The following is a 26,808-nucleotide window of genomic DNA, read 5'->3' on the forward strand; positions in this document are numbered from 1 at the left end:
CCCCGTACAGAACCTGTTCAGGTGTCCACGTTCGGTGTGGCGCCAAGCATATTGTCCGGTTACGCGCAGAGTGGGCTGAGGTGATCTTGGGGAATAATGACGGAGTTTGTTACAGTGTTGAAGTTTATTGTTCAATTAGCTTTTTGCTTAATAATCAGGGACAGTATGAGTGTAGCCAGATCCTTTTCACTCACTATCCTTGTTTCATTTTGTTGTTCACCGGATTCATCATCATCCTCGAGACGAGGGACAGACAAACGACCTGCTAGCTACCCAAGCTAGTCGTTACAGCTCGGTAAGCTAGCTAGCTACTCTACCAGCAGTTTCCTAGTTATCCTTGCTAGTCAGTACAGCTAGGTAAGTTAGCTAGCTACTCAATCAGCAGCATCCTAGTTATCCTAGCTACCACTACATCATCACCGGCTGTCTGCATTTCTTGTGGACCGATGGAGCTCCCCGGTTGTTTCTTCCACCTGTTAAATCCGTGGAGGGCTTCTCCCTCTCTCGTTGACGGATGCTGGCTACCTCTGTCCGGTTCTCCTCTCTTCACTAGATGGACAGTAACTTTAGTGTTTAACCTATCTGTGTCCATTGACCAAACTTTTTAATATTATTTTCGGGGCGCCTCAAGTAGGCTGGACACATGACATTTCTTAACATTTTTTTCTGATAAAAACTAGTTAATTACATCCGCCATGGAGCCCAGTTTCATAATATTACCGTACCAATGAATGTAAATACGTTGAATGAAATGAAAATACGTTTTTACTGGGAAAATACGTGACTGAATTAATGTTCAGGCTTATTGGTAATCAACGTTACATTAATGAAGTATACTTTCAAAGCATGAGCATAAAAACAGGTAATAATAAACATGAATCATCATTATATTACTCCACAGTAATCTGTTAAATTCTTTTTCAGTCCTTCCTCTTGCGTTAGCAGTGTGGAAAGGGACAGAAAGAAGCCATACAGGAGTTTTCCTGTGAGGGGAGTGGTGGTGTATCCAGGGAGAAAACTAAACTAATCTTCTGAAATGTCATTTGTGGTCTTATGCTGCCATCTATTGGAATTATGTAGCAACTGCAGTAGTACTGAATAATGTGTAATTCCTTACTAAAGTAGTATTACTCAGAATTGCAAAATATAAAATGTTTTAGTTCATTTTGCCACTTGCAACCATAAAATAACCATTTATAACTTAACAAACAATGAAACTGACATAAACCAAAAACACAATACATTTAGGTAATTATATATATAACTATACATTTATAGTTATATAGGTAATTATATATATAACTATTTATTTAGATGGGTGACATTATCTGCCAAAGTAACAGCCCTGTAGACAAAGAAGAGCTCTCCAGTAGGTACCAGAACATTCAAGGACATTTTCTCAAAAGTGAGGTTAAAAGTTTATCAACCTTCAAAGCAGAATTACTTTCCCGTTGTTCCTCAACTGTAGTGTCTGATATACCATGTTATAGCTCTGAGTCTCTACTATTATCCAATCATGAAAAACACAATTTCAAATTTTGCTACTGAAGGCTGAATCGAGCCGGTTGGTCACATTTGACTGTGTAAAACCTAGCAGTACTACTGATTTCTCTGAGACTGAGGCAGATATATATTATTACTGTGTAAAACCTAGCAGTTCTACTGATTTCTCTGAGAGTGAGGCAGTTATATATTATTACTGTGCAAAACCTAGCAGTACTACTGATTTCTCTGAGAGTGAGGCAGATATATATTATTACTGTGTAAAACCTAGCAGTACTACTGATTTCTCTGAGAGTGAGGCAGATATATATTATTACTGTGTAAAAACCTAGCAGTACTGCTGATTTCTCTGAGAGTGAGGCAGATATATATTATTACTGTGTAAAACCTAGCAGTACTACTGATTTCTCTGAGAGTGAGGCAGATATATATTATTACTGTGTAAAACCTAGCAGTACTACTGATTTCTCTGAGAGTGAGGCAGATATATAGCATTTGGAAAAAAAACATGATTATTTTTCTCTCTGAAATTAAACCATCAAGTGATAGATTTTAAACAAATACATGTCTGTCATTGAACAATCCCATGCCATGATTAGATAGTGAAAAAACACACCAATCTCTTTCATAATGTTTTAAACAATAAAAGCTAATTTACCAACATTTCTGAAAATGGATATATAGCGTTTTGGAATGAAACTCTTCTTATGTTTCCCAATCTGAGCTCAGAGTAGATGAGAGATGTAATGTTTGTCTCTGTTGTGTTGAAGACCAATCAAGCAGGAGAGACCAGCCTCCCCTGTACCCAGCTGTGTGTCCATGAAGAGTGACATGTCTATGAGTCAACCTATAGAGTTTAGAGAGGGAGACTTTTCTACTGAACAAAGGTAAGAAGAACTCATGGGTCATGGTCAGTGAGTTAAACAACACTGTCTCTAGTCATTTCTCCTCTCCCATTTTCCCATTTCTTTTGTTGTTTTCATAATCCATAGGCTAATCCTTTTGTCCATTTTCATGTGTGTGTGTGTGTGTGTGTGTGTGTGTGTGTGTGTGTGTGTGTGTGTGTGTGTGTGTGTGTGTGTGTGTGTGTGTGTGTGTGTGTGTGTGTGTGTGTGTGTGTGTGTGTGTGTGTGTGTGTGTGTGTGTGTGTGTGTGTGTCTACTCCCTGGATGAGGAGATGTAATCTCATGTTTTGTCCACAGAAACCAACAGGAGAGATCAGAGTCAGAGATTCTCAGTGGTCAGTCTTCCCAGAGTCATCAAACAGACCTGGACTCCATATTCAGTGTATGTGGTCCTGTTATGTACATTTGTTTTTGTTTACCTCAAGTAAAGTTGATCTGTCAATCATTCATTAATGTGTTAATGAGAAAGCATTTCTTCTCTTGTTTAACTTATTTACTTTATTTATTTCAGTTCCTTGAAGAGAATATTATGACGTTTGTGAAGAACGAGCTGAAGATGTTCAAGAGGATTCTTAGTCCAGAACTCCCAGAAGGCTTTGAGAGTCAGAAGCAGAATAAGGAAGTGGTGGATGCTGAAGATGAGAAGCAGGAGAGCAGTGCCAGAGAGGGGGCTCTGAAGATCACACTGCACGTCCTGAGGAAAATGAACCAGAAGGAGCTTGCTGACACGCTGGAGAAATGTAAGATCTGTCTGCCTCATGTTTAATGCTGTTTTATAACATTTAAAAGCTGTAGCTAAAGTACAGCTAAAGTAGCTGTGTAACTCAATGATATTGTAGCAGCCTTAACACAACACCTAGTGACCTCTTCAAGTAGCAGCAGGGATGTGTTGTGGTGATTAATTTAGAGAGAGAGACAACATTAATAATAACATCAATAATACAAATAATAATGTAATCAGTCACACCAGTCTGTAATGCATTATGAAAACATTTACACATTTATACAGTCAGTTAAGATAATAAATTATTATAATGTAAAACTTTATAACAGTCCTACAATACTGTAGGCATTAAAACAGACTAATATTAATATCCTCTGTGTTATTTCTAGATTCAGATGATCCTGCTGTGATTTGCCAACGTGAACTCAAATCTAATCTAAAGAAGAAGTTTCAATGTGTATTTGAGGGGATCGCTAAACAAGGAAACCCAACACTTCTCAATAAGATCTACACAGAGCTCTACATCACAGAGGGTGGAACAGGAGAGGTCAATAATGAACATGAGCTGAGACAGATTGAGACAACAACCAGGAAACAAGCAAGACCAGAGACTGCAGTCAAATGTAACGACATCTTCAAACCCTTAACTGGACAAGACAAACGTATCAGAACTGTGCTGACAAAGGGAGTCGCTGGCATTGGAAAAACAGTCTCTGTGCAGAAGTTCATTCTGGACTGGGCTGAAGGAAAAGCAAATCAGGATGTCCAATTTGTATTTTCATTCCCTTTTCGGGAGCTGAATTTGATGAAAGAGAACAAACACACTTTCATTGAGCTTCTCAATCACTTCTCAATGGAAACCAAACAATCAAGAATCTCCAACTACAACAAGTACAAAGTTCTGTTCATCTTTGATGGTCTGGATGAGTGCCGACTGCCCCTAGACTTCCAGAAGAACAAGATCTGTTGTGACGTCACAGAGTCAACCTCAGTGGATGTTCTGCTGACAAATCTCATCAAGGGAAATCTGCTTCCCTCTGCTCTCCTCTGGATAACTACCCGACCTGCAGCAGCCAATAAGATCCCTTCAGGGTGTGTTGACCAGGTGACAGAGGTACGAGGGTTCAATGACCCACAGAAGGAGGAGTACTTCAGGAAGAGATTCAGTGATGAGGAACTGGCCACCAGAATCATCTCACACATAAAGACATCAAGGAGCCTCCACATCATGTGCCACATTCCAGTCTTCTGTTGGATTTCTGCAACAGTCCTTGAACACATGCTGAAACATAAGAGAGAAGAGATGCCCAAGACTCTGACTGAGATGTACACACACCTTGTGGTGTTTTATACCAAACAGAAGAATGAAAAGTATCTTGGGAAAGAAGAGACAGATCCACACTGGAATAAAGAGACCATTCTGTCACTGGGAAAACTGGCTTTTCAACAGCTTGTGAATGGCAATCTGATTTTCTATGAAGAAGACATGAAAGAGGCTGGCATTGATGTCAGTGACGCCTCAGTGTACTCAGGATTGTGCACACAGCTCTTTAAGGAGGAATGTGGGCTGTACCAGGACAAGGTGTACTGCTTTGTTCATCTGAGCATTCAGGAGTTTCTGGCTGCTGTATATGTGTTCCTCTTATTCATCAACAACAATGATAATCTAATGGACAAACTGAAAACAAAGTCCAGTATCTTTTCTTTGCTGTTCAGAGACAAGCCTGAAGTTAATGTCTACAAGAGTGCTGTGGATAAAGCCTTACAAAGTGAGACAGGAAACCTGGACCTTTTCCTCCGCTTCCTTCTGGGCCTCTCACTGGAGTCCAATCAGAAGCACTTACGAGGTCTTCTGACAAAGACAAGAAGCAGCTCACAGAGCCATGAAGAAACTGTCAAGTACATCAAGGAGAAGATCGGGGAGAATCCCTCTCCAGAGAGGAGCATCAATCTGTTCCACTGTCTGAATGAACTGAATGACCATTCTCTAGTGAAGGAGATCCAAAGATACCTGAGATCAGGAAGTCTCTCAAAACCCAACCTGTCACCTGCACAGTGGTCAGCTCTGGTCTTTGTGTTGCTGACTTCAGAAAAGGAGCTGGATGTGTTTGACCTGAAGAAATACTCCAGATCAGAGAAAGGTCTTCTGAGGCTGCTGCCAGTGGTCAAAGCCTCCAGAGCTGTTCTGTGAGTAAATAAAATGACATCAAAATGACATAAGAACTAATCATCAGGAAGAAATATTCAGTTCAGAGAAAAATATGTTATTTAATATGTATATAATATTATGTTGAATAACATATTTAATTAATGCATTGATGTTCACATTAGTATAACATTTTGACCATACAATTCTAGGAGATGGAAGATGAATCTATATGTTGTTTGAGAGAATTAACTAAATGCATCTGCCATTATCCTTCTTCACTACTGGTGTTAAATTAACAGTGTGTTTGTGAAGTCATGGTGATCTCTTTGTCAGGCTGTCAGACTGTGGAGTCACAGAGGAAGGCTGAGGCTAAGGTTAAAAAAAATCAAATAATATATATATATATATAGAGATATGGTGTGGACTGTATACTCAATACAATCTAAATCGGATACCTGTCGTGGTAATTTCCTGTATTACTCAATGATGAGAGAGCAAACCACACACAAGTCAGTTAAATTATGAAGTCCATCTTTAATTATATGAGCTTCACCATAGCCTTTTTTGACTCTCAGATCAATTCAGTGTTTATAAATGAATTATCTGAGAGTCCTTACAACACAATTCATTCCATCTTTTATAGCCAAGATACACCCCCTCCTAACTTACATGACAAACCACAGACCTTAGTAAACAGTTCACAAATAACATTTTACTTGAAAGAGGAGTATCCCATAGCTAGATAGCATTAGCTATAAATTATCGTTCAGTTTGGTCTCCTAAAACGAGGTTTCAATCTCGTGCTTGATACCAAAACATTACCTCATCCAATGGCACATATCAATTGTCAATTCTAGATACGCCCATCTCAAATACACTCCCTCCTGGAGAAGCTCAGAAAGGGGAGTGATTCTCTAGGTCATATACCATGAAAGATAAGTTCAACACATCAGAGGGGTAATACAATGGTTCCAGACACTGCCATTCTCCTCCCCTCTCTGGGCCCCAAGTGACTTTTCCCTAGAGAGAAAGGCCAATGCAACTGCCAACAGTATAGTCCAAAAGAAGACATTCTAATGACAAGCATAAAGATATCTAAAACATCTTATTTATATATATGTTACTAATTCTGATTCAGCCACGACATTCCTCACTGTCAAAATAGATATGGTGTGGACTGTTTACTCAATACAATCTAAATCTGATACCTCACTGTCTGTCTTTTGACTGATACTGCTTTTTAAACTGGACTGGTCAGTCAACTCACATATTTGTACTATACATTTTTCTATGTAGAAATACTTTGATAATTTGTCATTTCTAATAATGATACATATATTTATAAATATATATGCCAGGTTTCAGGACACTGATATATCTGAACATGTTTAAAATATATATATATTTTCACCACCAAAGAATAACAGTGTGATTTTAATATGATTTGACTCTTTGTCAGGCTGTCAGGCTGTGGAGTCACAGAGGAAGGCTGTGCTTCTCTGGTCTCAGCTCTGAGGTCAAACCCCTCACACCTGAGAGAGCTGGACCTGAGTAACAATGACCTGAAGGATTCAGGAGTGAAGCTGCTCTCTGATGGACTGGGGAATCCCCACTGTAAACTGGAGACTCTGAGGTCAGTATTCCTGTAGTTGGTCAACAAGTGATAACTGTTCACCAGATCCACATGTGTTTACCAGACACACATAGTCCACACCATATGTGTTTGGACAGTGAAGCTTACAGTTTTACATTTGGTGCTATGCTCCAGCATTTTGGATTTGAGATAGAATGTTTCATATTAGGTGACAGTACAAAATGTTACCTTCTATTTGAGGGTATTTATACATATATTTTACCATTTAGATATGAAAGCATTGTATATATGTAGTTCTCCCATTTGAAGAAGTCTTAATTATTTGGACAAATTCACTTATATTGTATTAAAGTAGTCATAAGTTTAGTATGTGGTCCCATATTCCATGCCTGCAGTGATTACATCAAGCTTGTGATTCTACTAACTTGTTGAATTCATTTGCAGTTTGTCTTGGTTGTGTTTTGGATGATGTTTTTCCTGATAGAAACTGAATGGTGAATAATGTCCTGTCATTTTGGAGTCACTTCACTTGTATTGTCAGTAAGAATAGAAGATGTTTCTGAACACTTCTACATTCATGTGGATGCGACCATGATTATGAATAATCATTAATGAATCGTGAATAAAGACAAATAACAAAGTTATAGAGGCACAAAGATCTTAGCCTCTGTTTTTGGTAGTGGGTAGCATGTTTTCCAAAATCTAAAATGTTGGGGTATAGAGCCACATTTAACATTTTAGCTTCACTGTCAAAATAGATATGGTTTGGACTGTATACTCAATACAATCTAAATCTGATACCTCACTGTCATTATAGATATGGTGTGGACTGTATACTCAATACAATCTAAATCTGATACCTCACTGTCATTATAGATATGGTGTGGACTGTATACTCAATACAATCTAAATCTGATACCTCACTGTCTGTCTTCTGACTGATACTGCTTTTTAAACTGGTCTGGTCAGTCTACTCAAATATTTGTACTATACATTTTTCTATCTGCAGGCAATACTTTGATAATTTGTAATTTCTAATAATGATACATTAATTTATGAATAGATATGGCAGGTTTCAGGACGCTGATGTATCTGAATATGTTGAAAAAATATACTGCCACTATTTTCACCACCAAAGAATATCAGTGTGATTTTAATATGATTTGACTCTTTGCAGGCTGTCAGGCTGTCTAGTCACAGAGGAAGGCTGTGCTTCTCTGGTCTCAGCTCTGAAGTCAAACCCCTCACACCTGAGAGAGCTGGACCTGAGCTACAATCACCCAGGAGACTCAGGAGTCAGACTGCTCTCTGCTGGACTGGAGGATCCACACTGCAGACTGGAGAAACTCAAGTATGTAGAGGGTTTATGTCAATGTTCATATCAGACATGTTTGACTTATCAGGCTAGTTAAGACAAACATTCTGACCACCACTTGGACAAAGTTATATGCTGACTGTGTGTGTGTGTGTGTGTGTGTGTGTGTGTGTGTGTGTGTGTGTGTGTGTGTGTGTGTGTGTGTGTGTGTGTGTGTGTGTGTGTGTGTGTGTGTGTGTGTGTGTGTGTGAGAGAGTTCAGGTGTATCCCTCAATGACTGTCTGTTCTTCTGCTTACCGCTACAGTGTGGAACATGGTGGAGAGAACAGAATGAAACCTGGGCTTAGAAAATGTGAGTGTTGACTGCTGTGAAGAATATGACTAAGAATAAGTCTTAATTCAAGTTAAGTCAAAGTCAAAGACCACCATCATTACTTACTTGGTCATATTAAATATCAGCTGTAGTTCTACAGAAGCAGAAATCAGGGACACCAACGTTTACAAAGAGTTGCCTTGACTGTGTGTGTGTGTGTGTGTGTGTGTGTGTGTGTGTGTGTGTGTGTGTGTGTGTGTGTGTGTGTGTGTGTGTGTGTGTGTGTGTGTGTGTGTGTGTGTGTGTTTGCTACGTAAGAAGTGTGTGTGTGTGTGTGTGTGTGTGTGTGTGTGTGTGTGTGTGTGTGTGTGTGTGTGTGTGTGTGTGTGTGTGCTGTAGTTCTACAGAAGCAGAAATCAGGGACACCAACGTTTACAAAGAGTTGCTTTGACAATGTGTGTGTGTGTAATTAATGGGAATAAGTGTGTTTTATATTACCATACAGTATTACATATGATCATTCAACAAGTCTCAAGTTACCTTAACTTCTCCTTTTGATACCTAGAAACATCTACATTAAATGAATTAGTGAAAAGTGAGTTAACATTCTAATGTGAATGATGATGATTTCTAATATTGTGTCTGGTTTCATCCATCAGATGTCTGTGATCTCACACTGGACCTAAACACAGTAAACAGACTCCTCTCTCTGTCTGAGGAGAACAGAAAGGTGACATGTAGGAGAGAGGAGCAGCCGTATCTTGATCACCCAGAGAGATTTGAGGACTGTAGACAGGTGCTGTGTAGAGAGGGTCTGACTGGGCGCTGTTACTGGGAGGTAGAGTGGAGTGGGGGAGGGACTGATATAGGAGTGACATATAAAGGAATCAGCAGGAGAGGAAGGGGTGATGACTGTTGTCTTGGATGTAATGGCAAGTCCTGGTGTCTGTCCTGCTCTGACAACCGTTACGCTGCCTATCACAATAATAAACCCACTACCATAGACGTCCCCTCCTTCAGCTCCCACAGAGTAGGAGTGTATCTGGACTGGCCAGCCGGCACTCTGTCCTTCTATAGAGCCTCCTCTGACACACTGACCCACCTGTACACATTCACCTCCACATTCACTGAGCCCCTCTATCCAGGGTTCAGGGTTCTTTATGAATCCTCAGTGTCCCTGAAATAATAACCTGATACACACACACTGGACACACAAACACACACACACACACTGGACACACACACACACACACACACTGGACACACACACACTGGACACACACACACACACTGGACACACACTGGACACACACACACACACACTGGACACACACACACACACTGGACACACACACACACACTGGACACACACACACACTGGACACACACACACACACACTGGACACACACACACACTCACACTGGACACACACAAACTGGACACACACACAGACACACTGGACACACACACACACTGGACACACACACACACACACACTGGACACACACACACACACACACTGGACACACACACACACACACACACACTTGACACACACACACACACACACAAACACACACACACACACACACTGGACAAACACACACTGGACACACACACACACACACAAACACACACACACACACACACACGGGACACACACACACACATGCGTGTCTTCCTATAATTGTGACAATAACAATGTTAAAATACCAATGTGATCATTTGTTGTCTTTTATGTTGAATAACAAATTGTAAATTATATATGGACATACGCTCCATAGTTGTACAAGTATACAAGGATATATTGTACTTTTCATAATAAAACATACTTGAAACAAGAAAAGCATGTTAATTGTGAAAACACTTTGGTTATTGATGTTACGTTTCCTCTGTCAGGTTGACGTTAACCTGCGACTGGTTGAAACATAAAACAAATATGAAATGAAATACAAAACAATTAAATATGTGAAAATGATTTAAACAAATTGTAAAACAGAGTGTTGTGATGCAGGGTTACTATAGCAACAGAGTTCTCGCTGCTCTCTCTCTCTGCTCTCTCTGCCCTCTCTCTTCTCTCTGCTCTCTCTGCTCTGCTCTCTGCCTTATCTCTCACTCTCTTCTCTCTCAGCCTGCTCTCTCTGCTCTCTCTCTGCCTTCTCTCTGCTCTCTCTGTTCTCTGCTCTCTCTCCCTCTGGTCTGCTGTTTTCTCTGCTCTCTTGCTCTATGCTCTCTCTGCTCTGCCTGCTCTCTGCTCTCTCAGCACTCTCTGCTCTCTGTTCTCTCTCAGCACTCTCTGCTCTCACTCTCTCTCCCTCTCTTCTCTCTCCCTCTGCTCCCTCTTCCCTCTCTCTTCTCTGCTCTCTCCCTCTGCTCTCTCTGTTCTCTGCTCTCTCTCTCTGTTCTCAAATCTTCCTGCTCTCTCTCTCTGCTCTCTCCCTCTCTCTGCTCTCTCTCTCTGCTCTCTCTCTCTATTTTCTCTGCTCTCTCTCCCTGCTCTCTCTCTGCCCTCTCTGCTCTCTGCTCTCTCTTCTCTCTGTTCTCTGCTCTCTCACTCCCTCTGCTCTCTCTCTTCTTCTCTCTCTTTTCTGCTCTCTCTGATCTCTCTCTTTCTGTTCTCTGCTCTCACTCTCTGTTCTCTCTGCTCTCTCAGCCTGCTCTCTTCTCTCTGCTCTCAGCCTGCTCTCTACTCTCTCGCTTTGCTCTCTCGCTCTGCTCTCTCTGCTCTCTCAGCCTGCTCTCTCTCTGCTCGCACCCTCTCGCTCTCTCTGCTCTCTCTCTTTTCTCTGCTCTCTCTTCCCTGCTCTCTCTCTCTCTCTCTCTGTGCTCTGCTCTCTTCTATCTCTCTCTCACACACTCTCTGCTCTCTCTCTCTCTGTTCTCTTCTCTCTCTCTCTCACACTCTCTGCTCTCTGGTCTCCCTCGTTTTCTATCTTAACAGGGGTGCAGTTTGGACAATCACCACTTGATGGCAGTGTTTAACCAGAAGTGATGAAAACAACATCACTGCATCGAGAGAGAGAGTCTAAAAATCAAATCAAATCAAATCAAATCAAATTTTATTAGTCACATACACATGGTTAGCAGATGTTAATGCGAGTGTAGCGAAATGCTTGTGCTTCTAGTTCCGACAATGCAGTAATAACCAACAGTAATCTAACCTAACAATTCCACAACTACTACCTTACACACACACACAAGTGTAAAGGGATAAAGAATATGTACATAAAGATATATGAATGAGTGGTGGTACAGAACGGCATGGCAGATGCAGTAGATGGTATAGAGTACGGTATATACATATGAGATGAGTACTGTAGGGTATGTAAACATAAAGTGGCATAGTTTAAAGTGGCTAGTGGTACATTTTTACATAATTTCCATCAATTCCCATTTTTAAAGTGGCTGGAGTTGAGTCAGTATGTTGGCAGCGGCCGCTAAATGTTAGTGGTGGCTGTTTAACAGTCTGATGGCCTTGAGATAGAAGCTGTTTTTCAGTCTCTCGGTCCCTGCTTTGATGCACCTGTACTGACCTCGCCTTCTGGATGATAGCGGGGTGAACAGGCAGTGGCTTGGGTGGTTGTTGTCCTTGATGATCTTTATGGCCTTCCTGTGACATCGGGTGGTGTAGGTGTCCTGGAGGGCAGGTAGTTTGCCCCTGGTGATGCGTTCTGCAGACCTCACTACCCTCTGGAGAGCCTTACGGTTGTGGGCGGAGCAGTTGCCGTACCAGGCGGTGATACAGCCCGACAGGATGCTCTCGATTGTGCATCTGTAGAAGTTTGTGAGTGCTTTTGGTGACAAGCCGAATTTCTTCAGCCTCCTGAGGTTGAAGAGGCGCTGCTGCGCCTTCTTCACAACGCTGTCTGTGTGGGTGGACCAATTCAGTTTGTCCGTGATGTGTACACCGAGGAACTTAAAACTTTCCACCTTCTCCACTACTGACCCGTCGATGTGGATAGGGGGGTGCTCCCTCTGCTGTTTCCTGAAGTCCACAATCATCTCCTTTGTTTTGTTGACGTTGAGTGTGAGGTTATTTTCCTGACACCACACTCCGAGGGCCCTCACCTCCTCCCTGTAGGCCGTCTCGTCGTTGTTGGTAATCAAGCCTACCACTGTAGTGTCATCCGCAAACTTGATGATTGAGTTGGAGGCGTGCATGGCCACGCAGTCGTGGGTGAACAGGGAGTACAGGAGAGGGCTCAGAACGCACCCTTGTGGGGCCCCAGTGTTGAGGATCAGCGGGGTGGAGATGTTGTTACCTACCCTCACCACCTGGGGGCGGCCCGTCAGGAAGTCCAGGACCCAGTTGCACAGGGCGGGGTCGAGACCCAGGGTCTCGAGCTTGATGACGAGTTTGGAGGGTACTATGGTGTTAAATGCTGAGCTGTAATCGATGAACAGCATTCTCACATGGGTATTCCTCTTGTCCAGATGGGTTAGGGCAGTGTGCAGTGTGGTTGCGATTGCGTCGTCTGTGGACCTATTGGGTCGGTAAGCAAATTGGAGTGGGTCTAGGGTGTCCGGTAGGGTGGAGGTGATATGGTCCTTGACTAGTCTCTCAAAGCACTTCATGATGACGGAAGTGAGTGCTACGGGGCGGTAGTCGTTTAGCTCAGTTACCTTAGCTTTCTTGGGAACAGGAACAATGGTGGCCCTCTTGAAGCATGTGGGAACAGCAGACTGGGATAAGGATTGATTGAATATGTCCGTAAACACACCAGCCAGCTGGTCTGCGCATGCTCTGAGGACGCGGCTGGGAATGCCGTCTGGGCCTGCAGCCTTGCGAGGGTTAACACGTTTAAATGTTTTACTCACCTCGGCTGCAGTGAAGGAGAGCCCGCAGGTTTTGGTAGGGGGCCGTGTCAGTGGCACTGTATTGTCCTCAAAGCGGGCAAAAAAGTTGTTTAGCCTGTCTGGGAGCAAGACATCCTGGTCCGCGACGGGGCTGGTTTTCTTTTTGTAATCCGTGATTGACTGTAGACCCTGCCACATACCTCTTGTGTCTGAGCTGTTGAATTGCGACTCGATTTTGTCTCTGTACTGAGACTTAGCCTGTTTGATTGCCTTGCGGAGAGAATAGCTACACTGTTTGTATTCGGTCATGCTTCCGGTCACCTTGCCCTGGTTAAAAGCAGTGGTTCGCGCTTTCAGTTTCACGCGAATGCTGCCGTCAATCCACGGTTTCTGGTTTGGGAATGTTTTTATCGTTGCTGTGGGTACGACATCGTCAATGCACTTCCTAATGAACTCGCTCACCGAATCAGCATATTCGTCAATATTGTTGTTGGACGCGATGCGGAACATATTCCAATCCGCGTGATCGAAGCAGTCTTGAAGCGTGGATTCAGATTGGTCGGACCAGCGTTGAACAGACCTGAGCGCGGGAGCTTGTTGTTTGAGTTTCTGTTTGTAGGCTGGAATCAACAAAATGGAGTCGTGGTCAGCTTTTCCGAAAGGGGGGCGGGGGAGGGCCTTATAAGCGTCGCGGAAATTAGTATAACAATGGTCTAGTGTTTTTCCAGCCCTGGTAGCACAATCGATATGCTGATAGAATTTAGGGAGTTTTGTTTTTAGATTAGCCTTGTTAAAATCCCCAGCTACGATGAATGCAGCCTCAGGGTGTGTGGTTTCCAGTTTACAAAGAGTCAGATAAAGTTCGTTCAGGGCCATCGATGTGTCTGCTTGGGGGGGAATATATACGGCTGTGATTATGATTGAAGAGAATTCCCTTGGTAGATAATGCGGTCGACATTTGATTGTGAGGAGTTCTAGATCAGGTGAACAGAATGACTTGAGTTCCTGTGTGTTGTTATGATGATCACACCACTTCTCGTTAATCATAAGGCATACCCCCCCGCCCCTCTTCTTACCGGAAAGATGTTTGTTTCTGTCGGCGCGATGCATGAAGAAACCAGCTGGCTGCACCGACTCCGTTAGCGTCCCTTGAGTTAGCCATGTTTCCGTGAAGCAGAGCACGTTGCAATCCCTGATGTCTCTCTGGAATGCTACCCGTGCTCGGATTTCATCAACCTTATTGTCAAGAGACTGGACATTGGCGAGTAGTATGCTAGGGAGTGGAGCGCGATGTGCCCGTCTCCGAAGCCTGACCACGAGACCGCCTCGTTTTCCCCTTTTTCGGCGTCGCACAGGGTCGCCGGCTGGGATCAGATCCATTGTATTGGGTGGAAGGCAAAACACTGGATCCGTTTCGGGAAAGTCATATTCCTGGTAGGAACGATGATGAGTTGACGTTAATCGTATATTCAGTAGTTCCTCCCGACTGTATGTAATGAAACCTAAGATTACCTGGGGTACCGATGTAAGAAATAACACGTAAAAAAACAAAATACTGCATATTTTCCAAGGAACGCGAAGCGAGGCGGCCATCTCTTTTCGGCGCCGGAAGTATGTAGTTTAAAGTGGCTAGTAATATACTGATATACAGTGCATTCAGAAAGTATTCAGACCCCTTGACTTTTTACACATTTTGTCACGTTACAGCCTTATTCTAAAATGGATTATATATTTTTTTTCCCTCATCAATCTACACACAATAACCCATAATTACAAAGCAAAAACTGTTTATTTTATGTGTGCACATTTTTATAAAAAAAAAACTTAGATAACACATTCACATAAGTATTCAGACCCTTTACTCAGTACTTTGTTGAAGCACCTTTAGCAGCGATTACAGCATTGAGTCTTTTTGGGTTTGACGCTACAAGCTTGACACACCTGTATTTGGGGAGTTTCTCCCATTCTTCTCTGCAGATCCTCTCAAACTCTGTCAGGTTGGATGTGGAGCGTCGCTGCACAGCTATTTTCAGGTCTCTCCAGAGATGTTCGATCAGGTTCAAGTCCGGGCTTAGGATCATTGTCCTGTTGTCCAGTCTGTGTATACTATACTGGGAAGGTAGAGAGTCAGAACAGATAGATGATCTGGAGCCCTGAGGGAAAGAGAGAAAGAGGGAGGGGAGAGAGTCAGAACAGAGGGAAAGAGAGAGAGAGGGAGGGTAGAGAGTCAGAACAGAGGGGAAGAGAGAGAGGGAGGGGAGAGAGTCAGAACAGAGGGAAAGAGAGAGAGGGAGGGTAGAGTCAGAACAGAGGGAATGAGAGAGAGAGGGAAGGTAGAGAGTCAGAACAGAAGGGAAGAGAGAGAGGGAGGGTAGAGAGTCAGAACAGAGGGGAAGAGAGAGAGGGAGGGTAGAGAGTCAGAACAGAGGGAAAGAGAGAGAGGGAGGGTAGAGAGTCAGAACAGAGGGAAAGAGAGAGAGAGGGAGGGTAGAGAGTCAGAACAGAGGGAAAGAGAGAGAGGGAGGGTAGAGAGTCAGAACAGAGGGAAAGAGAGAGAGGGAGGGTAGAGAGTCAGAACAGAGGGAAAGAGAGAGAGAGGGAGGGTAGAGAGTCAGAACAGAGGGAAAGAGAGAGAGGGAGGGTAGAGAGTCAGAACAGAGGGAAAGAGAGAGAGAGAGAGGGTAGAGTCAGAACAGAGGGAAAGAGAGAGAGAGGGAGGGAAGAGAGTCAGAACAGAGGGAAAGAGAGAGAGAGGGAGGGGAGAGTCAGAACAGAGGGAAAGAGAGAGAGAGAGGGGGAGGGGAGAAAGAGGATGTGTGGAGGTTGCTTTATATTTGGTAATTGGGGGCCTTTGAGCCCTGATGAGCTGGGTGACATGGTCATTATGTTTCTCTAAAACACAGAAGACTAAAGTTGGTCATGATGTTTCTCTAAAACAGTAAAGACTAAAGTTGGTCATGATGTTTCTCTGAAACAGTAAACACTAAAGTTGGTCATGATGTTTCTCTAAAACAGTAAAGACTAAAGTTGGTCATGATGTTTCTCTAAAACAGTAAAGACTAAAGTTGGTCATGATGTTTCTCTAAAACACAGAACACTAAAGTTGGTCATGATGTTTCTCTAAAACAGTAAAGACTAAAGTTGGTCATGATGTTTCTCTAAAACCCAGAACACTAAAGTTGGTCATGATGTTTCTCTGAAACAGTAAAGACTAAAGTTGGTCATGATGTTTCTCTGAAACAGTAAAGACTAAAGTTGGTCATGATGTTTCTCTAAAACAGTAAAGACTAAAGTTGGTCATGATGTTTCTCTAAAACACAGAACACTAAAGTTGGTCATGATGTTTCTCTAAAACACAGAACACTAAAGTTGGTCATGATGTTTCTCTAAAACACAGAACACTAAAGTTGGTCATGATGTTTCTCTAAAACAGTAAAGACTAAAGTTGGTCATGATGTTTCTCTAAAACAGTAAACACTAAAGTTGGTCATGATGTTTCTCTGAAACACAGAACACTAAAGTTGGTCATGATGTTTCTCTAAAACACAGAACACTAAAGTTGGTCATGATGTTTCTCTGAAACACAGAACACTAAAGTTGGTCATGATGTTTCTCTGAAACAGTAAAGACTAAAGTTGGTCATGATGTTTCTCTAAAACACAGAACACTAAAGTTGGTCATGATGTTTCTCTAAAACACAGAACACTAAAGTTGGTCATGATGTTTCTCTGAAACACAGAACACCAAAGTTGGTCATGATGTTTCTCTGAAACAGTAAAGACTAAAGTTGGTCATGATGTTTCTCTAAAACACAGAACACTAAAGTTGGTCATGATGTTTCTCTAAAACACAGAACACTAAAGTTGGTCATGATGTTTCTCTAAAACACAGAACACTAAAGTTGGTCATGATGTTTCTCTGAAACACAGAACACTAAAGTTGGTCATGATGTTTCTCTGAAACAGTAAAGACTAAAGTTGGTCATAATGTTTCTCTAAAACACAGAACACTAAAGTTGGTCATGATGTTTCTCTAAAACACAGAACACTAAAGTTGGTCATGATGTTTCTCTGAAACAGTAAAGACTAAAGTTGGTCATGATGTTTCTCTGAAACACAGAACACTAAAGTTGGTCATGATGTTTCTCTGAAACAGTAAAGACTAAAGTTGGTCATGATGTTTCTCTAAAACAGTAAAGACTAAAGTTGGTCATGATGTTTCTCTAAAACACAGAACACTAAAGTTGGTCATGATGTTTCTCTAAAACACAGAACACTAAAGTTGGTCATGATGTTTCTCTGAAACACAGAACACTAAAGTTGGTCATGATGTTTCTCTAAAACAGTAAAGACTAAAGTTGGTCATGATGTTTCTATGAAACACAGAACACCAAAGTTGGTCATGATGTTTCTCTGAAACAGTAAAGACTAAAGTTGGTCATGATGTTTCTCTAAAACACAGAACACTAAAGTTGGTCATGATGTTTCTCTAAAACACAGAACACTAAAGTTGGTCATGATGTTTCTCTAAAACACAGAACACTAAAGTTGGTCATGATGTTTCTCTAAAACACAGAACACTAAAGTTGGTCATGATGTTTCTCTAAAACACAGAACACTAAAGTTGGTCATGATGTTTCTCTGAAACACAGAACACTAAAGTTGGTCATGATGTTTCTCTGAAACAGTAAAGACTAAAGTTGGTCATGATGTTTCTCTAAAACACAGAACACTAAAGTTGGTCATGATGTTTCTCTAAAACACAGAACACTAAAGTTGGTCATGATGTTTCTCTAAAACACAGAACACTAAAGTTGGTCATGATGTTTCTCTAAAACACAGAACACTAAAGTTGGTCATGATGTTTCTCTAAAACAGTAAAGACTAAAGTTGGTCATGATGTTTCTCTAAAACAGTAAACACTAAAGTTGGTCATGATGTTTCTCTAAAACACAGAACACTAAAGTTGGTCATGATGTTTCTCTAAAACACAGAACACTAAAGTTGGTCATGATGTTTCTCTGAAACACAGAACACTAAAGTTGGTCATGATGTTTCTCTAAAACAGTAAAGACTAAAGTTGGTCATGATGTTTCTCTAAAACACAGAACACTAAAGTTGGTCATGATGTTTCTCTAAAACACAGAACACTAAAGTTGGTCATGATGTTTCTCTGAAACAGTAAAGACTAAAGTTGGTCATGATGTTTCTCTGAAACACAGAACACCAAAGTTGGTCATGATGTTTCTCTAAAACAGTAAAGACTAAAGTTGGTCATGATGTTTCTCTAAAACACAGAACACTAAAGTTGGTCATGATGTTTCTCTAAAACACAGAACACTAAAGTTGGTCATGATGTTTCTCTAAAACACAGAACACTAAAGTTGGTCATGATGTTTCTCTGAAACACAGAACACTAAAGTTGGTCATGATGTTTCTCTAAAACAGTAAAGACTAAAGTTGGTCATGATGTTTCTATGAAACACAGAACACTAAAGTTGGTCATGATGTTTCTCTAAAACAGTAAACACTAAAGTTGGTCATGATGTTTCTCTAAAACACAGAACACTAAAGTTGGTCATGATGTTTCTCTAAAACACAGAACACTAAAGTTGGTCATGATGTTTCTCTAAAACACAGAACACTAAAGTTGGTCATGATGTTTCTCTAAAACACAGAACACTAAAGTTGGTCATGATGTTTCTCTAAAACACAGAACACTAAAGTTGGTCATGATGTTTCTCTGAAACACAGAACACTAAAGTTGGTCATGATGTTTCTCTGAAACAGTAAAGACTAAAGTTGGTCATGATGTTTCTCTAAAACACAGAACACTAAAGTTGGTCATGATGTTTCTCTAAAACACAGAACACTAAAGTTGGTCATGATGTTTCTCTAAAACACAGAACACTAAAGTTGGTCATGATGTTTCTCTAAAACACAGAACACTAAAGTTGGTCATGATGTTTCTCTAAAACAGTAAAGACTAAAGTTGGTCATGATGTTTCTCTAAAACAGTAAACACTAAAGTTGGTCATGATGTTTCTCTAAAACACAGAACACTAAAGTTGGTCATGATGTTTCTCTAAAACACAGAACACTAAAGTTGGTCATGATGTTTCTCTGAAACACAGAACACTAAAGTTGGTCATGATGTTTCTCTGAAACAGTAAAGACTAAAGTTGGTCATGATGTTTCTCTAAAACACAGAACACTAAAGTTGGTCATGATGTTTCTCTAAAACACAGAACACTAAAGTTGGTCATGATGTTTCTCTGAAACAGTAAAGACTAAAGTTGGTCATGATGTTTCTCTGAAACACAGAACACTAAAGTTGGTCATGATGTTTCTCTGAAACAGTAAAGACTAAAGTTGGTCATGATGTTTCTCTAAAACACAGAACACTAAAGTTGGTCATGATGTTTCTCTAAAACACAGAACACTAAAGTTGGTCATGATGTTTCTCTAAAACACAGAACACTAAAGTTGGTCATGATGTTTCTCTAAAACAGTAAAGACTAAAGTTGGTCATGATGTTTCTCTAAAACAGTAAACACTAAAGTTGGTCATGATGTTTCTCTAAAACACAGAACACTAAAGTTGGTCATGATGTTTCTCTAAAACAGTAAAGACTAAAGTTGGTCATGATGTTTCTCTGAAACACAGAACACTAAAGTTGGTCATAAGCAGAGGTCTAGCAGAGCCAACGTGCAGTTGTATATTTCAACAAGCTGTTCCTGTGTCACATACCGAATAGCCGATACCATGAATGTCCTTTACAAGAAAAGACTCAGCTACATAGATGCTGCCAAGATGAAGATGTTGGACCATATTGCAGATGTTCTCTTTGCACAAAGGATGCTAAACAATGGAGAGTTGGAAAGTATCCAGTCTATAGGAGGTACTCATGACAAGGCCCGGGCCCTGATTGACACTGCCAGAACTAAGGGAGGTATTACTAGTAATAGCTTGATGGCAACATGGGAAAATTACCCTGGATCATCCTCAGTAGGTAATGGTAATGTTATGTCACCTAAGGAAATTACCCTGGATCATCCTCAGGAGGTAATGGTAATGGTATGTCACCCGTGATGATATTGAGAAGATGAAGTTTGTTATGAGCGAGATAGAGATCACGCATCGACACCGCATCAGTGCTCTGGACCTGCAATATGTGACAGATAGAACCGGGTTAGCAGATGTTATGGCATTGCATTACGGAGCTGCAGCACGGGCAGGGTTGAACACCCTGCTCAAGAAAATCGGTCGCAATGACCTGGTGAAGCGAGTCAAAGACAGTGACTGTACTCACACCTCAAGTCAGCTACAACCTGTGGCCTTCGCTACACACGCCAAGGTTATCAATATACATCAAGGTGACAGAGAAGGTGTTGAATAGACTTTGAGACCTTGACAGAGACAGTTGAAAATATTCATATGGACATTGAAACTACAAAGCAGCACGGCTGAGCTTATCAGAAACGCCAACTGACCTTGTAAAAGTGCTGAAGGAACATGTTCAACATGACCGGTTACCTGGATACCATTTACAAAACACTGAGGGAAATGAACCAAAACAGCCTGGCAGACCAGTTGAAAACGTACATAGCCGGCTTCAGTCCCTAGGATATGTAGTCAATGATAAACTGTGTTTACTACACTGAACAGTATTAGGTCTATAAATGTCCCTAGGATATGTAGTCAATGATGAACTGTGTTTACTACACTGAACAGTGTTAGGTCTATAAATGTCCCTAGGATATGTAGTCAGTGATAAACTGTTTTTACTACACTGAACAGTATCAGGTCTATAAATGTCCCTAGGATATGTAGTCAATGATGAACTGTGTTTACTACACTGAACAGTATTAGGTCTATAAATGTCCCTAGGATATGTAGTCAATGATAAACTGTTTTTACTACACTGAACAGTATTAGGTCTATAAATGTCCCTAGGATATGTAGTCAATGATGAACTGTGTTTACTACACTGAACAGTATTAGGTCTATAAATGTCCCTAGGATATGTAGTCAATGATAAACTGTTTTTACTACACTGAACAGTATTAGGTCTATAAATGTCCCTAGGATATGTAGTCAATGATGAACTGTGTTTACTACACTGAACAGTATTAGGTCTATAAATGTCCCTAGGATATGTAGTCAATGATGAACTGTGTTTACTACACTGAACAGTATTAGGTCTATAAATGTCCCTAGGATATGTAGTTAATGATAAACTGTGTTTACTACACTGAACAGTGTCAGGTCTATAAATGTCCCTAGGATATGTAGTCAATGATGAACTGTGTTTACTACACTGAACAGTATTAGGTCTATAAATGTCCCTAGGATATGTAGTCAATGATAAACTGTGTTTACTACACTGAACAGTATTAGGTCTATAAATGTCCCTAGGATATGTAGTCAATGATGAACTGTGTTTACTACACTGAACAGTATTAGGTCTATAAATGTCCCTAGGATATGTAGTCAATGATTAACTGTGTTTACTACACTGAACAGTATTAGGTCTATAAATGTCCCTAGGATATGTAGTCAATGATAAACTGTGTTTACTACACTGAACAGTATTAGGTCTATAAATGTCCCTAGGATATGTAGCCAATGATAAACTGTGTTTACTACACTGAACAGTGTTAGGTCTATAAATGTGCCATTGCAAAATGTCTCTATTGAGCTATAGCTTGGTGATATGTACCACTGCTTTGTTTTGTGATAAACTGGTCAATAAACCCGAGTGACAACAATGTATACTGTGCATGTCTCTACACACACAAACACACACACAAACGGGCTAAGTAGAGTACAACTTTCATTATAGTGAAGTACAGCCTTTTTGTAATTACACTTTGTACCAGTAACAACATCCAAATATTTTACCTGCCAACAAATAAATGATGTTATTCCTGGTTGTTTCAGTTACTCAGTGGCAGTAGTAGGATTATGGTGTTATTCCTGGTTGTTTCAGTTACTCAGTGGCAGTAGTAGGATTATGATGTTATTCCTGGTTGTTTCAGTTACTCAGTGGCAGTAGTAGGATTATGGTGTTATTCCTGGTTGTTTCAGTTACTCAGTGGCAGTAGTAGGATTATGATGTTATTCCTGGTTGTTTCAGTTACTCAGTGGCAGTAGTAGGATTATGGTGTTATTCCTGGTTGTTTCAGTTACTCAGTGACAGTAGTAGGATTATGGTGTTATTCCTGGTTGTTTCAGTGACTCAGTGGCAGTAGTAGGATTATGGTGTTATTCCTGGTTGTTTCAGTTACTCAGTGGCAGTAGTAGGATTATGGTGTTATTCCTGGTTGTTTCAGTTACTCAGTGGCAGTAGTAGGATTGTGGTGTTATTCCTGGTTGTTTCAGTTACTCAGTGACAGTAGTAGGATTATGGTGTTATTCCTGGTTGTTTCAGTGACTCAGTGGCAGTAGTAGGATTATGGTGTTATTCCTGGTTGTTTCAGTTACTCAGTGGCAGTAGTAGGATTATGGTGTTATTCCTGGATGTTTCAGTTACTCAGTGGCAGTAGTAGGATTATGGTGTTATTCCTGGTTGTTTCAGTTACTCAGTGGCAGTAGTAGGATTATGGTGTTATTCCTGGTTGTTTCAGTTACTCAGTGGCAGTAGTAGGATTATGGTGTTATTCCTGGTTGTTTCAGTTACTCAGTGACAATAGTAGGATTATGGTGTTATTCCTGGTTGTTTCAGTTACTCAGTGGCAGTAGTAGGATTATGGTGTTATTCCTGGTTGTTTCAGTTACTCAGTGGCAGTAGTAGGATTATGGTGTTATTCCTGGTTGTTTCAGTTACTCAGTGGCAGTAGTAGGATTATGGCGTAATTACTGCACTTACCTGATATCTTGATACTGTTTTAATAGACCTGTGACCATTTATTTGTAGAGTCATCATTATAACTTACCATCATTTAAATGTGTAACCGGTAGACACTTTCTAATGTTCCCATGCAGGTCGCCTTTATTGTATCTGTTCACAGCGAAAATGTGCTGGATGAACAAACATGCCTTATAGATAAGGTTACCTTGTTTACACCAGATCGTGTTTGGGTGGCACGGCAACAGGTCCAAAGTCAATCAGCTACTAACAGCTCCCACCTTAGACTCCCAAACAGAAAAGCTTGTTATTCTGTAGTTGACATAGCTAATAGAATGACCTATCTGGTGTGGATGTTTGCTCACCATGGAGATAGCAGTAGCTGGGTGAATCATTCACACTTGGACAGTCTGAGCTTCATTGACATAACAGCTGAAACCCCCCCGGCGTTGGATGTTCCGAGCCCCATTATACATAACAGTGGTTGGACCATCTACCTTGGTGTTGGAGCCCCATTATACATAACAGTGGTTGGACGATCTACCTGGGTGTTGGAGCCCCATATACATAACAGTGGTTGGACGATCTACCTGGGTGTTGGAGCCCCATTATACATAACAGTGGTTGGACGATCTACCTGGGTGTTGGAGCCCCATATACATAACAGTGGTTGGACGATCTACCTGGGTGTTGGAGCCCCATATACATAACAGTGGTTGGACGATCTACCTTGGTGTTGGAGCCCCATATACATAACAGTGGTTGGACGATCTACCTTGGTGTTGGAGCCCCATATACATAACAGTGGTTGGACGATCTACCTGGGTGTTGGAGCCCCATATACATAACAGTGGTTGGACGATCTACCTGGGTGTTGGAGCCCCATATACATAACAGTGGTTGGACGATCTACCTGGGTGTTGGAGCCCCATTATACATAACAGTGGTTGGACGATCTACCTGGGTGTTGGAGCCCCATATACATAACAGTGGTTGGACGATCTACCTGGGTGTTGGAGCCCCATATACATAACAGTGGTTGGACGATCTACCTTGGTGTTGGAGCCCCATATACATAACAGTGGTTGGACGATCTACCTTGGTGTTGGAGCCCCATATACATAACAGTGGTTGGACGATCTACCTTGGTGTTGGAGCCCCATATACATAACAGTGGTTGGACGATCTACCTTGGTGTTGGAGCCCCATATACATAACAGTGGTTGGACGATCTACCTTGCTCTGGGTGTTTGAGCCCCATGGAGATAACATTAGTTGGGTGAGTCATCTGTACTTGGAAAGTGTGAGTTTCATCTGCATAACAGCGGTTGGAAGACCCAGCTGCGGCCGGAGGTGTCAGCTCTGGTGAAGCGAGTCAAAGCAGCATGGCGGAGCTTATCAGAAACGCAACTGACGTTGCAAAAAGTGCTGAAGGAACATGTTCAACATGACCAGTTACCTGTGCAGTGGTTGGATACTTAGGTTGACACCTAAGCAGTGAAACAGGAAAGATACATATAGTCTAACTGATGACACATTGTGGTGATTTCTTCAAATGGCCTTGAAGCTTTTAGGAGGAGCCTCAGCTACATATATACGATTAGTTACACAGACAGTAGAAAATTCAGTGTATATTTGCAGCTGAACCATGAACATGGTGTGAAGTACTTTACAAAACAACAAGAATTAGAAACAAAAGATAGAATGTCACATGACGTTTATTCTGTCACCGAAGACCAAGGGTTACGATGGACCGCCAACTCGGTACAACAAACGGCCACAAAACGTTTGTCATGCTCCTACTACAGCAAAGGTGAAACGCCGTATACCTCTGGAATGGATCCCTGTGAAGGACAACCTGCCAAAACAAAACGCAAGACTGGTGAGAGACACGGACATCATGACAATGTCAGCAGCCGGCCCCAGCCCACCAGGGGCAGCAGTCGGTCCCACCCCCCAAGGGACAGCGTCGGGGCCCAGTCTCCCAGGGACCACAGCCGAGCTCACACCACCAGCGGCAGCAGAGACATGACCCATAGTTCTGTCAACCGTAGGAGAAGCAAAGAACCCAATACAGGCCTTAATGCTCAAAGGTTGTGTCCCGAAGTCTCCTGTAGCAGCGGCCGCAATGGTGGTCTTGGTAGCAGCGTCACATCAGCAAAGATTGGCAGATATGAAAACAGGTTTGCTTCACAAAGCCACAGCATGCCTAGATCACATAGACCGTCCACTGGCCCACATCAGAAACCTGTGACTGTGGACAATATTAAGAAGAGATCGGTCGACATGTCCTACAATCAGCCTGGTTCTCAGTCGCGCGTTAAAAGTGGTTGCAGAAAGAGGGCCTGGATGTTCAACAGGAGACCAAATAACAGTGAAGAAGTAGACAATAGCACATCAGCGGTTCTACACCATGTCACGGATACCAATGAGGAGGCTAACCTACCTAGAGAACCCGGTGCAGATGATAGCGGAGATGAAAGCGATGACTCCAGCAGTGGAATCGGGGCTAAAGTACCTACAGAACCTGGTACAGATGATAGCGGAGATGATAGCGGAGATGAAAGCGATGACTCCAGCAGTGGAATCAGGGCTAAAGTACCTACAGAACCTGGTACAGATGATAGCGGAGATGAAAGCAACACAAGTTCCTCCAGTGACTCTGTTCACACTAGCGATGATGACAAGGAGGACTGTCACAATTCTGTACCCAAACATGTCGCGGAAAGGGTATCCTCTCCAGTCAAACATAGTGTACCTATCAAACAAAAAAGTACCAGAGTGGCTGGAGTCCAACAAGACCCTGATACTGAACCATGTGTATCTGCTGAGCCAGAGTACCAGTATACAGAGGATGCTGCCTGTTCTGGGACGGTATGCACTGTGCCTAATTCCCCCACCACAGATGACACAGAGCCTGTGTCGGCCCCAGCCGGGGCTACCTCTGCTGAGACGCAGACCCAGGAGCCAGACTCTGCTGAGACGCAGACCCAGGAGCCAGACTCTGATGAGACTCAGACCAAGGAGCCAGACTCTGATGAGACTCAGACCAAGGAGCCAGACTCTGATGAGACTCAGACCAAGGAGCCAGACTGATGAGACTCAGACCAAGGAGGCAGACTCTGATGAGACTCAGACCAAGGAGCCAGACTGATGAGACTCAGACCAAGGAGCCAGACTCTGATGAGACTCAGACCAAGGAGCCAGACTGATGAGACTCAGACCAAGGAGGCAGACTCTGATGAGACTCAGACCAAGGAGCCAGACTCTGATGAGACTCAGACCAAGGAGGCAGACTGATGAGACTCAGACCAAGGAGGCAGACTCTGATGAGACTCAGACCAAGGAGGCAGACTCTGATGAGACTCAGACCAAGGAGCCAGACTCTGATGAGACTCAGACCAAGGAGGTAGTGTCTGCTGTACCCAAGCCCCAGTCTACAACTGAACCATCGTTCCAACAACCTATTGGTGAAACATGTGAAATGTCTCACAATGTGCCTGAATGTAGAGTTGACCATGCAATTGTATTAGCTGCGCCTGGGTATCAAGATAGGGCTGATGAAGTTGTCTCTGCGACAGAGCACGTAAACAGGGCCGGATGTGCTACCTCAAAGGAGCTTCAGACTGCCGTGGATAGCATCACAGCCATGTCTGGG

General features: G+C 42.1%; 1 protein-coding gene across 4 annotated transcripts in view; it reads left to right on the forward strand.

Moving 5' to 3' along the window:
- Positions 1–26,808, forward strand: part of LOC139583688 (NLR family CARD domain-containing protein 3-like) — a 672,088-nt gene that overhangs the window by 242,884 nt on the left and 402,396 nt on the right. For 2 of the 4 annotated variants that reach the window (XM_071415422.1, XM_071416179.1), the window contains exon 6: positions 2,274–2,390. In XM_071415422.1, coding sequence (XP_071271523.1) covers positions 2,274–2,390 — 117 coding nt within the window. Of the gene's footprint in view, positions 1–2,273; positions 2,391–2,705; positions 2,791–2,919; positions 3,149–3,521; positions 5,320–6,740; positions 6,915–8,052; positions 8,227–8,495; positions 8,543–9,162; positions 10,354–26,808 lie in introns of those variants that run through there. The other 2 variants (XM_071326078.1, XM_071326905.1) reach the window with 2 other exon arrangements.

This window comes from Salvelinus alpinus, chromosome 1 (genome assembly GCF_045679555.1).
Source record: "Salvelinus alpinus chromosome 1, SLU_Salpinus.1, whole genome shotgun sequence".
In the NCBI taxonomy this organism is placed as follows: Eukaryota; Metazoa; Chordata; class Actinopteri; order Salmoniformes; family Salmonidae; genus Salvelinus; species Salvelinus alpinus.